Source organism: Tachysurus vachellii, chromosome 10, assembly GCF_030014155.1.
Source record: "Tachysurus vachellii isolate PV-2020 chromosome 10, HZAU_Pvac_v1, whole genome shotgun sequence".
NCBI classification, from domain to species: domain Eukaryota; kingdom Metazoa; phylum Chordata; class Actinopteri; order Siluriformes; family Bagridae; genus Tachysurus; species Tachysurus vachellii.
In genome coordinates, this window is record NC_083469.1 from 9,769,014 (window position 1) to 9,785,987 (window position 16,974).

At 40.2% G+C, this 16,974-nt stretch overlaps 1 protein-coding gene across 1 annotated transcript in view; it reads left to right on the plus strand.

The window, feature by feature from the left end:
- The window catches only part of eipr1 (EARP complex and GARP complex interacting protein 1), a 42,992-nt gene extending 27,519 nt beyond the window's left edge, over positions 1-15,473 (plus strand). The window contains exons 6-9 of the mRNA XM_060879334.1: positions 2,497-2,633; positions 10,823-10,990; positions 12,939-13,106; positions 14,091-15,473. Of these exons, the coding sequence (XP_060735317.1) occupies positions 2,497-2,633; positions 10,823-10,990; positions 12,939-13,106; positions 14,091-14,265 (648 nt within the window). The 3' untranslated portion in view covers positions 14,266-15,473. The remainder of the gene's footprint in view (positions 1-2,496; positions 2,634-10,822; positions 10,991-12,938; positions 13,107-14,090) is intronic.
- The last annotated feature ends 1,501 nt before the right edge of the window (positions 15,474-16,974 follow it).

The window sequence follows — 16,974 nt, forward strand, 5'->3', positions numbered from 1 at the left end:
GCACAGTGTGAGAAATAGCAGTGAGCTTTCAGCGAATCTTGTGAGAGGGAACAGAGTGTATGCCATCATGCCTCCGAGTTCACCCTAATGTTTAATGGCATTGAGGCTAATGGAGGTTGGCAAGGGTGGTGCTTGTGATGGGCACTGCAGTAAAAGATGCATGTTCTTTCCCTTAGTACTAATGAAATAATAATTCATATTTATTTTGCACTGTTTATTTCCAGAAAAATCTCAAGGTGCTTCATATGAATGAAGACTTTTTAATTTTTTTCTAAAAGAACGCCGGATGATGGAGTAATAAGTCCCTACCCGGTGTGAGCGCGAGGCCAGGATCGATCCACTCCAACATGCCTTTGTGCTCTGGCTTTCCTCCAAGAAGCCTTCAAGAAAAAAAAAAACTATAGGAGAAAGGCAGGGTAGGATCTGGCTCGTCTATCTGCTCAGCACCGAGCGATGAAACAAAGCAGTGCAGGACAACTCCCACTGACGCTCAGTACACTAGCCTTTGTTTATCATTATTCGATACAGCTACATTCTTTCACTTTGCTTCATTTCGATCACAAAACTGTCATTTCCAAGAGTGATGAGGTGCCCTCCTTCTGCTCTTCTTCTTTTCTAAACCATCCTGCCATGTTGTTGTTAAATTTTTTTTTTATTGTTTCATGTTTGTCTTTTAGCCAACATTTTTGCAAATCGCTTATGCAAGCAGTTTTACCTTTTCTCATTAGATGTCTACTGTAGTTCAAAATGACACCATAAACTAATGTAGGCAGGGAAAGAAACATAATAAGCTTGCAGTTACCACAGCGATGTGTCATCACACCTTAAACAGAACGCAGACAGCTACATTTTGGAGAAGATAAAGCTGATTTTAAGCTGAGCCGCTTCACTGAGTCTAATGTTCCTTATGTTGACTGCAGGAAGGTGGAATATTTCTTCTCAACACGTCTACTTTTTAAAACTACAACACAATGATCTGACATAAGAGTGAGGAAATTGGTAATCATATACGTCATGGCCAAATGCTTGACTTGACTTGACTTGACTTGAAATGTTTGTGGACACCTGAAAATCATTCATGTATGATTTTGAACATCTTATCCAAGTTTTAGTCCTCTCCATATTTCAATTAGATTTTGGAACGTAGCTGTGAGGAATTGTGCTCATCTAGTGACAAGAGCATCAATGAGGTCAGGCAATGATATTGGGTAAGGAGGTTCAGTCAGGAGCTCACTTTGTGCACTGGGGCATTGTCATGCAGGAACATGGTCCCTTCAGGCTCCTTACTTCTATTGAAGGGAAATTGTAAAGCTACAGCAGACATATAAATTCTATAAAATTGTGTGCTTCGAAATTTAGGACAGAACCTCATATAGCAGGCACTTATTTCCAGGGATTTCAGTACAGCATAACAGATATTGCGTCATCAGGTGGGCGTGGCCTATTTGATTATCCAACCCTAACCCTAACCCTAACCATAACTGTAGTTTTTGGTTGTTTATTTGTTTTCTAAAATAAATCAACCTGTATGACTGTTTTGTCCTTTGTAGTATGCTGGTTTTTTGAAAGAAGGCGTTTTTCCAAGACCTCAGGAAACATGCCCACTTTACGTCGTGGTAACGAAATCCCTGGAATTTAGTGCCTGCCAACCTCATACAGATCTGACCATCAGCCCTCCATGTACTAATTCATGTTAGTCACTGCACACTCGCAATTCATATTGGACAGAACATTCATTCATTCATCATCTACCGCTTATCCGAACTACCTCGGGTCACGGGGAGCCTGTGCCTATCTCAGGCGTCATTGGGCATCAAGGCAGGATACACCCTGGACGGAGTGCCAACCCATCGCAGGGCACACACACACTCTCATTCACTCACACACACACTACGGACAATTTTCCAGAGATGCCAATCAACCTACCATGCATGTCTTTGGACCGGGGGAGGAAACCGGAGTACCCGGAGGAAACCCCCGAGGCACGGGGAGAACATGCAAACTCCACACACACAAGGTGGAGGTGGGAATCGAACCCCCAACCCTGGAGGTGTGAGGCGAACGTGCTAACCACTAAGCCACCGTGCCCCCTTGGACAGAACAAATATCGATTAATCTTCTACCTGTATGTCTCATAGAAATGTAGAAATTAATGATTCAAACAGTGTTTCTAGCTTTACCCTTTAGGGCTTTTTCATTGTGACTTGCCTATAGAACATTCCAGAAAACCCATCAAGGACACTGAAGACTCACAGCGGCTCTTGTCATTGAGTTTGCAATGAAAAGGTGAAAAGTATAGTTTTTATCTCACAGCAGGAGCCCTGTTTCTTTGACTCGCATCAATATGAGCAGTTTCAGCTTTCGGGTCGTGTTCACTGGTGCACGATATCCTCTCAGGCCGTCCTGGACAGGACAGAAGCCTGCTAAAGCTCCTAGGTGAATGTGCAGCCATTGATTAAGATGTGTATGTGTGTGTGGATCAATTTGCCTCCCTAGATCGCGAGCAGTGCCACCTTGGAAGGCAAAGGGCAGCTGAAATTCACCTCGGGTAAATGGAGCCCCCACCATAACAGCAACCAGCTGGCCACCGCCAACGACACGGCCATTCGAGGATGGGACCTTCGCAGCATGAGGTGAGCTGAGGGCTCAGAGGTCACAGGCTTGAGCAGAAAGCTGATGAGACATCTCCATATAGCTCTGGAAAGTTTTAGCACTCCACTACCACCTACTTTTCGATATTCCATCCTCACATTGTTAGATTTAAATAGCATTACACGTGAGAAGGTACAAAATAGTAGAAAACTGAAAGGAAATAAAACGAGTATACAGTACATACCCTCTGAAAAATATTAAACTACTAGATATTCAGGTATATAGCTGATGCAGTATTTTAACCAATAATTATTAATCATGGCAAGCATTTCGTTCAGTGTCATTACATAGTCACAACCTTTGTTTATTCTCAACCATCTACCAACTTCTTAGCTTAGGTGGAAAAAGTTTTTTGATTATACAGATGTTGCGTAAAAGCCCTCAACTTAATAATTAGCCAGTTAATAGTGTCAGCTTCAGACATTCTGCTCATAAGCCACAGAGCATCTGATATCTTTTTATTTTATTTATTTATTTATTTTATTTTATTATTTTTTTTTTTAACACTTTTCTGGCCACAGGATTTGTACACAGAATTCTAATCTAATCTGATTGGCTTCCCACACTTTCATGGCAAACATTTACCCTGCTACACATTAGGCTAAACACAGAACATTTACATGATCCTGTCTTTATTAAAGAGTTATTTAAGCATTTGTTTGTAAGTAGTTGTGGTTAGCAAATAATCTGATGGTCTACAGAAAAAGTTGTGGATATCTACTGTGTGAATCCAGTTGCTAATTCCTGTTTTTATTGATCAAACATTCTGGAATCTTGAGCAGATGGTAAAATAAAGTTGACACTTTTCTGGCCATATGTTTTAGAATCTTAAAATTTGCAACCCGATTGGCTCACCACACTACCATGCAACGGTTTGTATACTGACACACCGTGAGCTTTCTGGGGTGTGAAATAGTTACAAGTCTGAAAAACGTTCTTAGAGCCGCATCGTTTAAAGAGCTCTGTTTGAAATAGTCGACGGGTAACAGAGATAATCTGATGGGCTGCAGGAAAAGGGATGTGGTTGGGAATCTGACATGTAAATCAGGATGCTCCTTTCTATAAGATTTGATCCAAATATACTGAACGTTTGAGCGAGTGCTAGGAGTGCTAGGAGTCTGGCTTTTTAGATGCTCAGACGTTCTAGCTCAGGCCACAAGTTGAGGGACACCGTGGACAGGATGCCAACCCATCACAGGGCAAAACTGTACACACTGACATACTCACTCACGCACTACAGACAATTTAGAAATGCAAATGCACGTCTTTGGATATTGAAGGAAACCCCAAACCTTGGGGAGAAAAATGCAAACTCTCTGCACACTGGGCGGAGTCATGAATCAAACAGCCAACTCAGAAATTGCGAAGCAATCGTGTGAACCACTAAAATCCTTCAATTAGCAAAATTTAATAAACAGAATGACTTCTGGTCATTTTCTAAACACAAATATACCCGTCAATCCACTTATTTGGGAACATATTCCTCAGTTTAAGTGATCAGAAATGATTTTTCCGCCATAACTCGAAGACTTCCCCAGAGCGTGGATCTTATTAGCAAAATAATAGCAATGCATTTTGAACGACTACAAGCAATACGGTAGCTAATTTGTGCCAGCCTTTATCTTCAGATTTCAGAATGCACTGTCGGTGTCTAATACTGTGACGCACTGTATAACCGATTATCAGCGCATCTCTAATTTCCCTATACAGCCACGTTTTCACCCCGTTAGTGTGACGCCATAGCGTGTGCCACTTAGTGAGGAAGGGCTGGTGCAGTGAATCATATGAAGCAGATGGGCGATGGAATGAAATGAGGCTCTGTGTGGGCTGTACAGCCAGAATAATAATCACAGCACTATTGATCCCCGGGATAACACAGAGCCAGACCTTGAGACGATGAGTGAGGGAGTAGATGGAGAACGAGTGCAGAGCAGGAAAGGAGAGAGAGAGCAGGAGAGAAGGAGATAACAGCAGGAACGGAGCTTAGATTAGAAGAGATAGGAAGGGATGGACAGTAGAGATACCGAGACGAAGCCAAAACGGAGCGAGAGTTGGAGGAAAATGAAAATTGCACAGAGATGCATGGCAGAGGAAATAAAGATTAAAGGGATAAACCGTGAAGCTATAAGACAATTGAGTGTAATGTTATTCACAAAATGCTACTGTAAATCATTTTATGAGCCTATTTTTGTTTCCCTTTTTACATATTGCCTAAAATGACTGAGTAAACAAAAAATCCCTACAGGTTTAGACAGTAAGTTGGATAGACGTTGTAATTTATATGTTAATATACAAGGACCATAACTAAATCACAATTTCAAACACTGCAGCACATGTAAGTTATACTCCAGTGACAGAGGAAGAGGAATCAAAGGATAGGATATATTAATGCACTCGTACTAATATGGTTTTGTTTCCATAGTAACAATAATTCACAGTCCCCTTGTCTACGTAACAAACAGATTTAAAAATGTTTTATTTAACACAGAAAATTGCATGATATGGCAATATGGTTCTTTCCGTAAGGAGACATTTATTTAAATTGTATTAATTGCCCCTAGGTGGTCCAGTGGCAGAATCCCGCGTTCTCATTGCCACGGCCTGGGTTTGATTCCCGGGCAGAGCGCTTACCTAGCTACTGAAGAGTTAACTCTAAGTGCCGGTCCCGAGCCGATAAAAATGGGAGGGTTGCATCAGGAAAGAGGGGAAAAAAAACAAATATTTTTTAAAATGTATTAATTAAATTAGTTAATTACCAGGAACCAAAAAATGAAATTTGCACCTGTTTTGTTGTGTCCGTTTATTCAGCTTGTATCCATTTTTTCAACATTGGTATTTCTTTGCCACGTCACACTCCACAACGGTGCTTAAAGGTGGGGTGCACAATGTTTGAAAAATGCTTCAGAAAACTGAGTCGGGCTGACAAACAAAACAAGTGTGTAGCCAATTAGCAGAAAGAGGTGTGTCTTGTCAATATGCGGCAGAGAGAGTGTTCAGTGCACATGTCTGACATTAGCAGAAAGCGATTGAAATGTTGACATGGTGGATACCTGCCATTACCTCTGCCCCGGGTTCTAGGTGTTGAACGTCGTCTTCTGCGTGAAACGGAGCTAAACCTTTCACGGTAGAACACACAGTACTACAAAAACACATTTGACCTGTATTACCATAGTATTACAAATTGAGTTCATTTATTGATAAAAATATCCCCTCGGCCAGCTGCCCCAGCAGGTTCGGCCATAATAGTTGCCTGGGTTGCGTATGTATGTGTGGGGCGGAGCTATCAATACAGGGTTGACATCCATTTGGGTTAGGGGCGTGTTTGTTTTGGTGATTTCAAATGTCAACATTGGCTTTAAAACATCGTGCACCCCACCTTTAATGACTTATATGGCTTTGTAATTCATGTCAAAGTCGAAGGCCTTGTCTGCAACCACTAAAATTCTGATTAAGATTTTCCCAACAGACGTAAAATCATCTCTCACTGTGATCCGACTGCATCCCGACTAATTTTATATCAAATTTGCAGTGATAAAATAATTCATTCGTTTATAGTGAATGAAAATGTCTGATCTGTAGATTTTCATTCGACATGGAACGCCAGTCTGATGGGAAAAAACGGGTTATGGGAAACTCCAGTGTCAGAGCTCCTGAGGTTTTCCACCATGGGAAAGTCTTCAAGACAGAGGACCGTTTATTTCTTCAGTTGTTTAATAGTCACAAACTCTCTTTTTTTTTTTTTTTTTTTTAAACTTAAATGAACAAAAATATAAGAGATACTGGTGATGGCTCAGACCCCTCGGAGCACAGGGTCACATCTCACTACTGTATCATGGATTATTTTACTATAACCACAAGCACCATCATGTTTTACTGCATGGACGAAGATTTTGAAAACTGATGACAATCAAGCGATCAGCCAGTCAATATGAACTATATAGATTGTTTAAATCTACTTTTAATCTACAGAAATTATGCCCTAATATGAGATTATGTACATCCATTTGTCATTATTCAACATTGAGAAAATTTAAATGAAAGAAAATGATCTGTTGATGCTGTTATTCTCTTATTTTAACCAAAAAAAAAAATGATCCACTATTTTTTATATTTGAAGAAAATATCAACATATTAAACTAGTATATATTTCAATGCACATCATAAAAAAAAAAAGTGTGTGTGTGTGTGTATATATATATATATATATTTATTAATTTTTTTTCATTAGGGGTACCAGTAATTTTGGAGTTGTCTATATTCACAAGTGGAGGATTTTTAGATTTAAAGATGCGCTCTAGGGCTGGAAGGAGAGTCAAAACACACACACACCAGAGTTTTCTTCATCCGTCCAGTTGGTTTAGCAGCTGTGTGCTAGCAGTAAGAGTGCGGATCTCTTTTGCTCCACTGCCCATCCGACATCCTCCAGAGTGTCTGTGCCGGCTTGTCAAGAGGAGTGTGAGTCAGTACAGCACCGGCCTGGTGAAAAAAAATCAGCTCTCTATATACGTCACAACACCATAATAGATAGCAGAGCAGAAAAGAAAGATCTTTGCAGATCAATTACAGCTGCTGTTTGCTGCTAGAGAAAGTAGGGCCAGCATTGTTCCGTTAAGCTGTGACGTAATCTGTAATTACGTAAATGCGTCACCGGCTCCCCTGTTGGTCTCCTATGAAACGACACTGGCTACTTCTGATCTCTTTGAGTTCGGCGAGCCGTACTGGATTTTATAGCGTAATCATGCTCATGCAAGAAATGCTTTCGCTCCATGTAAACAGATAAGACTGACTAGTAAGTAAGTATGTGTTTTCTGAAACCTTAACCTCATTTATACCATACACAAGCATACGGTTTATCTGATTTTATATGAAAACGGGAATGAGGTGTAGAGCAGGCCGGTGCTTCATGCCGATGTTCTGTCTGTTCATCAGTCTGCAGCCTTGCCTGCACCTCTGAGGCACAGTGTGAGAGTGCTAGAGCGTACACACACACACACACACACATACACACACACCACCTCCCTGCAACTGTGTGAACACTGTGCATTAGCTGTCAGCTCTGATGCCACAATACACACAGCATCTCATGCAAACAGAAACAGAGGTGTGTGGTGCAGTGAAGCTGTTCTGGGAGACACAAAAAGACAGACTGTGTGAGAAGAGACAGAGACACGGCATTTAACTGCTAGTGAATTTTCAGTTGCTGAGATGGATAAGTGAAAAGTGATTACAGAGTGATTGTGACGTGATTCACATCGGTGTGTAGAACAAATACAAAAATGTAGCTAATTTAAAAGAAACCTTTCTTTTCTCCTGGCATCGTTTTGTGGCATTAGTGACTCTTTTTCTCAAGGTTTTATGAATGCTTCATACCAGTACACACAATGATTCATACAAACACGTAAAAATGTACAATTTCGTTCATACACGAGTCAACTTTTGCTTCGTTTTAAAAACCGGCTGAAATGTTTTGTTTTAATAAGTTGTATCGCTAGCAGGGTGCGTAAATATTTCATCGATCTTTAGGTTCACATTTTGTTTTGCCAGAGGACTAACCGGTCGTTCCAAATAAGCTCTCTCTCAATAGCAGGTACTAATTTGTAAGTCGTCAGTAATTACCTGAGCTTTGCCGGTTCTTATATTGGCTAAAACTAATTGAAGTTACAGCCTGTGCTTGCTGTGAGGATAGAATGCACTTTCATAAGCACATCGCAAGATCCTTCATTCATTCATTCATTCATTCATTCATTCCTCTTTATCCTGCTCAGGGTCGTGATGAATACAGAGCATTTTCTAGTAGAGAATTCATTCTGGATCGGATGCAAATCGTTCATATGCTTCTAGGGGCAGTTTAGTTTTTTCTTGATTGTTGCAGCTTCCAAAAAATGCGATGTAATGTACAGAGTATTTTGTACATTTTTTTTTTGTTGCAGAAAACTACTGAATTGGTGAAATTGAATTGCAAGCACAAGATTCTTCTTTTAAACCCCTACCTTTGAAGACACACGTGTAATTACTTTCTATGATAGCTGTACTCACGGTTTAACACGTGCAAATCTGTCATTTTTATTTTTATTTTTTTCTTTTTGCTGCTCCCTGTTCGGGGACGTTACAGCAGATCACGTGGTCCACATATTAAATTTGGCACAGGTTTTTGATACAGGATGCCCTTCCTGATGCAAACCTTCCATTTTTATCCAGGCTTGTGACCAGCACTGAGAGTTAGCTCCCTGCCTAAAAATCAAACCCGGACCTCAACCATGAGATTGCGTGATTCTGCCACTGGACCACCATGATGCCCATCTTCATTACCATCTGTGATAATTTTGATAAATTGCAGTATTTTTGTGCAAAATTGTGAAATCCTGGAGAAATTGCTTTATACCACTACAAAAAACCTTACACAACCCACAGTCATGTTCAGTTATCCTTTATGTAACATTGGGAAGTAATACACGTAACTAATAAAACACTTTTATTGATTTATTTTTTATTGATTTTGTAAAAATATTTTTGCTCTTTTCTTCCATAACTAGTCAGAAGTAATCAAATATATAATGTATATTATATAAATAGACTACTGTCTTTACTCCCATTCCCCACAAATGTTTACTGAAAAATTTGAAAAAAATGACGATGTTACGTATTGATAAATGAGATCAGCGAGATTAAGAGCCTGACTTTGTTTTACGACTCTGATGTTTTCGTCCTAGTTTTCAGTCAGGTTTTCTTATTTGGTAGATCGAGGACCTCTGGACCCCTGACTGTTACTCTGATCTTCCATTACATTTGTAAACCTCGCCACCTCAGAGAGCATTTTGCTATGTGGAAAACGAACATGCCACCCACACCAAGCTCTTACCCCTTCTGCTACTGCAGGCAGAGGCCCTTTACCCCCTTACTGTGACTGCAGCCTCACTTCTAATAGAGGTGTTAAATGCATTTTGTGTGTGTGTATGTGGTGTTTGTGTGCTGGACTGTTGTCATAGCAACAGAGTTTTAGGAATACCGCAGATATGACCGAATTTCCTTATTCGTGTCCTTTCATCACCACCACCAGCTGAACTTATGTGTACGAAACCAGAGGGGGAGTTCTGCTGACTGGACCATGTCGTGTCCCGAGGCTTTATGTGCGAAAGCGACCTGATCCCTGTCATTTTCTGTTTTTTTTTTTTTTTCTTTCTTTTTTTTTTGTCCCCCAAAAACCAGGATTTGCCTGGTTGGCTCCCAATTTCAGATTTGCAAGTGTGGAAGACTTTGGAGCGATGAGGCTAACCCAATTTCCTGCTCCATTTCTTTGGATAGCATTAGCAGCCGCTGCTCCTCGATCTTGTACGGGTGGCGAAGATTGTAAACGAAGGCTAAAGGTCACCGCCGTTAGGTGTACACGATGGAAAATGTGCCGTTGCCTAGAATACGTCTGCTTTGGTTTTGTTTGTGATACTTCTTGACAAATGAAAAGCTCTCCCTTTAGGAAGATAAGATGATGAGTGATGACACGTTGTTTTTTTTTCCCTTAGTCTACTCTATTGATGTCTTAATATTCATACATCATCGCATAATGGAACTGGACGCTTTAACCTTTCCCTGTGCTTGGCAAGCACGGGCTCCTGCAGAACGATATGAATTGAGACTTTAATCTTGACCTAATTGAAGCCCCCTACGCTCCCCTCTGGTCAAATTTCCTCACCCCTAGTTTTAATAAGCTTTTTAATTAGCATGTTAATTGTATAATGAGATCAGTGGACGGTGAGATAGCCAGCTAACAGAGACGGAAAGAGCAAGGCGGAGCAGTGCTCAAGAGATGTTGAAGGACCCCAGGCACCCCTGTCAGTCGCCCATACTAATGAAGTCGAGGTCCTTCAGACAGAGTTCATACGCATGCATTGGCTTTTACAAGTTCTTGCAAACCGAACACATACTATGTGATCTAGGAAGTCATCACTTGGCATTAGGACTATTGCAACCTGCGACAAGCTTTACTACTTGTCACATTTTTATATTATATGAGATGGAGGTTTGGCCTTCAGAGCTACAGCACCAGACTGCATTTGATTGATGAGAAATATATGTTGGTCTCTCTCTCTCTCTTTTGCTTTTTGTAATATCTTCACATATTTTCTCTCTCTTGTTCATTATCACCATATAGCTTCTCTTTCTCTGTCCCACACAGTCAGATCTACTGCATTGAGAATGCCCATGGGCAGTTGGTGCGAGACTTGGACTTCAACCCCAACAAGCAGTACTACCTGGCCAGCTGCGGGGACGACTGTAAGGTCAAATTCTGGGACGTGAGACACATCAACGAGCCTGTCAAAACCATGGAGGAGCACTCCCACTGGTTAGAGCCACACAAACACGACCAGAGTGTAGAGATAAACACATAAGCATCACTTTTGTGTGCAAAAGCGGATGAATTTCAGCTCAAGCATGACCGTCCATACAAACAAAGGATTGCCTCATGGATTTGTAAGCTCAAAGCACACTGAAAGCTTGGTTTTTACAGCGGATGTGCAGTTTGTGTCTTGCATGCGTTGACGTTTTAATTAGCTTTATATCTGCAACAGTATTTCGTGACTTATTTAGAGGTCATGTATATGAGGCAGTTTGTAATTTACTAGCCTAACCCCTCCCCAAAACACACACACAACTATCACTGCATAAAGTGTCACTGGATGCTATCTTTCGAAAACACAGCACCACTGCATCTATAACAACCCACTTTTGATCCTAGTTAGATAAGAAATTATGGACCTGCAGCACGCCTGCGATATGCTTGTGTTTTTGTCATTTGTTCAGTTGGCAGCGAGGCCTTCGCTGAGCCTTGGGAGGGAGGAATTAGGGAATATTTTGGGACGGAAGCAGATTAGTTAGGCTGTAGAAGCAGGGTTGACTGAGTCAGATTTAGCTGTCGACAGCCAAGTTATCCTCCAACAATCCCCTTCAATGAGGAGCTGGGATCGTCTCCTGAGCCATGCCTGAGGCTTAGACAGAGAGAGAGAGAGAAAATGTTAGCAAGGTGGAAAAACAAGGAGAAAATTGGAGTAAGGGAGGGAAATTAGGAGGTAGGCAGTTTTTCAGCATAGCAGAATTAAGCAAGAAGCCAAGTTTCAAAAATAACAATGAAAATGAGTTTCTATATGGAAAGTATTAGCATCTCAGAACATTCAGTCCTTAATTTAAAAAAGTTTGAGTGTGTAAAATGTGGGATCATGTCCAGAAAGGAATATACAAGCTGATTTATTAACAGGGTCTACAGCGGGTTGTGTCTTTCACAAGAGCAAAACAACACATTTTACTTGTTCGCTGTAATGACTCGACATGTTTCTATGTAAAAGTGCAAAATAGCAGGAGGTTTGACACAGAAAGATCAATTTATCCCCAGCAATGTGATTTGCTAAACCCGTATATAAACCTTTTTTTCACCAGTTGCAGACAAAACAAAACCTTTGTTTTATTAAGCTTTCATAAAATAAACTCAGTAACTTATAGGTTTTGTTGTGGTTGCGCTTGACTTAACACATACACTATATGTAGCAGGACTCTCTGAGATAATCAACATATACTACTGCATCATTTCTACGGTTAACTCCGCCTACTTTGCACATGTCATTTTAAGCCTAATTTAACAATGGCATTGATTTCTCGCAATGTTTCTACCTCGTATTGTCTCAGGGAGTTGCTCATTGCTCATACGTTTCAAACGTCTATTGTTAAAAGAGGAACACAAATGAAGTCGTAATGCAATTAGAAATCACTTACAACACAACAGTGGATATATCCAGTCCCGCAGGATTTAGTGATTTTGCGGTCATTGAAATTAACACAAAATCAAGCAAGGGAGACAATATTTAAAAGAGATTGCAATTTGTTAGAGCTTTTATAAAGATTTGGGCCAAGATGCATGTTGATCACAACACACATCAGCCAAAGCCCACTTCTATGACTTGTGTCTAACATGATTCAGAACATGAACTTGATCATAGAAAGTAATTACACAAATTCCTGTTCTTTCAGTTACATCAATTTAAATCGTTTTCTGAAAAAAAAAAAAAAAAAAGCACACAAGTTGCATAACAAATTCTGAAAAAGCTGCAAAAGCAAAAATGTTTGTCCACAACAATCACAAAAAAGCTCCTTGAGGGAGTGTATATCATATTGCACCCACACATTAATAATAGTTATTTGGAATTGTATTAAATCAGAGCCCCAGTATGCAGTACTTTCTTCTTTTATTATTATTTTTATTCTTACTCTTATTGTTGTTGTCGTCATTGCTGTTGTTTCAGGGTGTGGAGTGTGAGGTATAACCACTCCCATGACCAGCTGCTGCTTACAGCCAGCAGTGACAGCAGAGTGATCCTGTCAAACATGGTTTCCATTTCCTCTGAGCCCTTTGGCCACCTCGTAGATGACGATGACCTCAGTGACAGCGAGGAGAATCATCATGAGGAAAAGTGGGTTTTGTGAGGGTGTGTTGAAAGTGAGGGTGTGTTGAAAGTGAGGGTGTGTTGAAAGTGAGGGTGTGTTGAAAGTGTATGTGTGCGATGGTGAGTGTGCGATGGCGAGTGTGTGACAGTGAGTGTGTGACAGTGAGTGACAACAATACAGTGGCAATATTGGTGGTATTGATCAATCCACCCTTTTTTAACATTTAAGAACAGTAAAAAAAAAAAAAAAAAAGAGTAAAACGTGTCTTCAGTAGCCTTTATACTTGATTTTTGCTGTGTGAATCTGCTCACCAGGGTGTAACAGAATCAGCCGATCAGTTTTGTCATGGTGAGATGTTATTCTGGAGGAAACCCAGTGATTCTAGTGTACAGCTAATTTAACCTAGCTTGCTATTTTATTGTTCATGAGAGATACGACATCATGTTGACTGGGAAACAGAAAACAGGGACTCGCCAAAGCTATAAAATAATAATCAGTTTCTCCTTGTTTTTACATCTCAGAGAAGGTTATGATCCTGGCTGGCCACATGCTTTTGGTTTCTATTGGCCCATGTGTCCAAAGAAATAGTGGAAAACTCACTACAGCAAATTTATTTTGTTTATTAGAAAGTTCTTATGCTTATATTAGCCCATTTGACTTAAATTGAGTTGCTCCAAACCTCAATATTTCAAAACAATTAGTCCTGTAAATAATATTGATGAATCTAATCTAATGGCTATTTGAATATATTGAATATAAAAGTGTGTAAAGTTCAGGAATTAAAAAGCTCTCAGAGTCCAATAAATAAAAATATTATTAATTAGTCTTTATCCCCGCTTTGCACTTTCTTCATTATTTTAATGCAGTTTCGCCTTAATTAGTCCTGGTTTCTTGTATGTTCCCCTGTTTTCCAGTAAGCTTGATTTGTGCTGAGTAGACAGGGTTCCAAAATAATTTGACGATGTGTGTAATCAAGTGCACGTAACTGACCCCCTGTTACCTGTGTACAGGAGCAAAGAGCCACTCCAGGACAGCATCATCGCTACATACGAGGAGCACGAAGACAGCGTGTATGCAGCGGAGTGGTCATCAGCCGACCCCTGGCTCTTCGCTTCACTCAGTTATGATGGGAGGCTGGTGATTAACAAAGTGCCCCGGGCTCTGAAATACCGCATTTTACTGTAGCATGACTAAAGCGAGAGCGTGTGAGAATGAAAACCATGATTTTTGGACCACTGAGAGCAAGAGATACGAGCGAAACGAATACTAAATGCAGAGCAAAGGAAGAAGAAGGAAAGTTGGATCACATCTGCATTATAAACACACGACTGCTATTAACACTACCAATTAGAGGCAGCCCCGGAGAGTTAGAATGATGGCCGTAAGGCTGTTTGAAGGAGAGAAGGCTGGAGGGCATGGACTGGCGTATGGCTTTGAAAAGCCCCTCGAGTTGATCGTCAGCGTCTATTCTGTTAGTTCTGTTAGAAGCTTCCTTCATCTCGTCCAGCCTCGGGCACCACCGCTGAGTAGAAAGTGCAGCCAGGGAGAACAGTGTGCCAGGGGCAGCATGGCACAGCGGGGCCTCTCTCCTCTAGCCTTCACTTCTTTTCTCCTTTACTCACCACAAGCATACAACTCCACGCTAACAGCTCCAGCTGGAGGGACAGAGATGACAAATGAATCTCCACCTAAACTTTAAAAGCATTGAACATCTTGGTGCGTATTAGCTGTTCTGTAATCAGTAACATTTTGTTATTTAACAGCTCAATAAATCGTGACCTTAATATTATAAGGCTCGATCTGGGTTAAGAACGAATGAGAGAGACGACTTTGTAACATTACATTAAGCTCATAAAATGCTTTCACATTCAGAAAACTGCACTGCAGAAAAAATAAAAATGAGCAAGTAAAAATTTAAAGTTGGGTAGGTGAGGTGGGCTGTGGGCGATCTTATATTTCTAATATCAAATATAAGATTATTTAGAAACTCTAAATTGTCTTGTTCTGTTGTGAGATTGGAAGGAACTTTGTTTCTTTCTAAAAAAAAAAAAAATACATGCTTAAATAATTTATTTAAAAAAATAATTTATTTAAGGCAATTTCAGACTTGAAATTAGTAAAAAAAAAAAAAGGTTTAGAAATAGGTTTAATAATCATATTTGATTTATTGTAGCCATATAATAAAAACCAGACTATATTCACGATGTTTTCACTTGCTAACGTCATTTTTTGCATTGTGGCTTCATAATATCCTGTGATGAACAATTTAAATTCCTTCTACTTGTTTTGCATTTGCACTGTTTCAGATGTTCTACATGGTTTGACCGATTATTCTGATTGTCCTTGTACATTCCAAATAAACTGGATTTGAAAGGCCAATAATTTGTATTTCAGCAGTGCTTGTGGTTGTTTTAATGCACTTCATCACATTTTCAATGCATTTCTTCATAGAGGGTTGTTAAGATCCTCATTTAACGGCTTAAGAGTGATTCGAGTGAAAGAAAGTCGGGAGGAGTTGAGGACACGATGTCATGATGTCATATCCCACGATGTCAGAACCCACGTCATGTGACGTCATCACCACAGACATTTAGCCAAAGCGCTCTTTGTTTCATGTGCGTCGAACATGAGAACATCTATCATAGAAAGTAATTACATATCCGAGTTTAAAAGAAGAATCCTGTGTTTGCGATTTCACCAAAAATATCTGAGTAAAATTATTTAAAAAAAAAAAAAAAGCTTGTGCAAAATCAAGCAACAATCACAAATAATCATCTTGAAATTCAATAAAACTTTACTTATTAACCGATAGTTGCTAATATCAGTTAGCTAGCTGGCTTGTTGCAAAGCAAGCACATGGTTTTTCCCACATTTCTTTTTTCAAACTTGAAGTCGAGTTGATTCTGTAGTCACGCTTCCTTTTGAAACAGGAAGTCAGAGTGAAGCTGTGTTGACTGGTTGTTCTAGATTAGTTTACACAATGATTGTGTTTGGGATTCATCTAAACAAGCTCTAAACAAACTGAACAGTAGCTGAGTTAGCTCGGTAGGTATGTAGTTAGTGAACTTAGCTAAATGTGAACAACAGCACAGTGTTTTTCATTGTGGAGGATTTACCAAGGATGATATTGAGATTCTGTATGTTTTCTGGAGTTATGCAACACGTGCTACTGCCAAGGTCGGCCGTCTGATGGTGATGAAGAGCCACAGGGGTCATCACCGAGAGGCATCTGAGGTAGGTTTATTATTAATTTATAGTATTGTGCTACTTGATGGAAAAAAAATGATGGAAAAGTCCTGTTAGTGTACAAAGAAGGAATTGTGTTCTCAATCATTCTGAGGTAGCAAGATAATCTGGGGTTGAACAGCCCCAAGTTGGCAAAAGACTCCATCTAAAAAGTGCCTGTCACAAAACTGGTGGACTTCAGCACAAATTCTACCATATTCCATATAGATAAGTCTCAACTAAGGCATGGCTGGATAAAGAAATAGTGTGCAGGAATCATGGTTGCTTTTAATAAGTAAGGCCTGCCCCTGGAAGTGTGACACGTATGTTCTAGAAAGCATTTAATTGGTCAGTCACAAGACTTGTGCAGAATTAAATCATACAAAAAATGTTTTCGGCAAGTTTGCCTCATACCTCCGGAGTTGAGGGTTCGAGTCTTGTCTCTGTGCATGTTCTCCTCTATGTGCTCAGTTTTCCTCCCTCTGTCCAATGACATGTCTTGTAGGCTGATTCGCATCTCAATCTGTCGGTCAGGTGTGATAGTGTATGAGTTTGTGTGTGTGTATGATTGTGCCCTGTGATGGGTTGGCACTTTGTTCAAGGTGTCCCCAGGGTTGTACCTTGTGTCCCCTGGTAAAGACTCCTGGCTTCCTGTGACTCTGTGTTGTA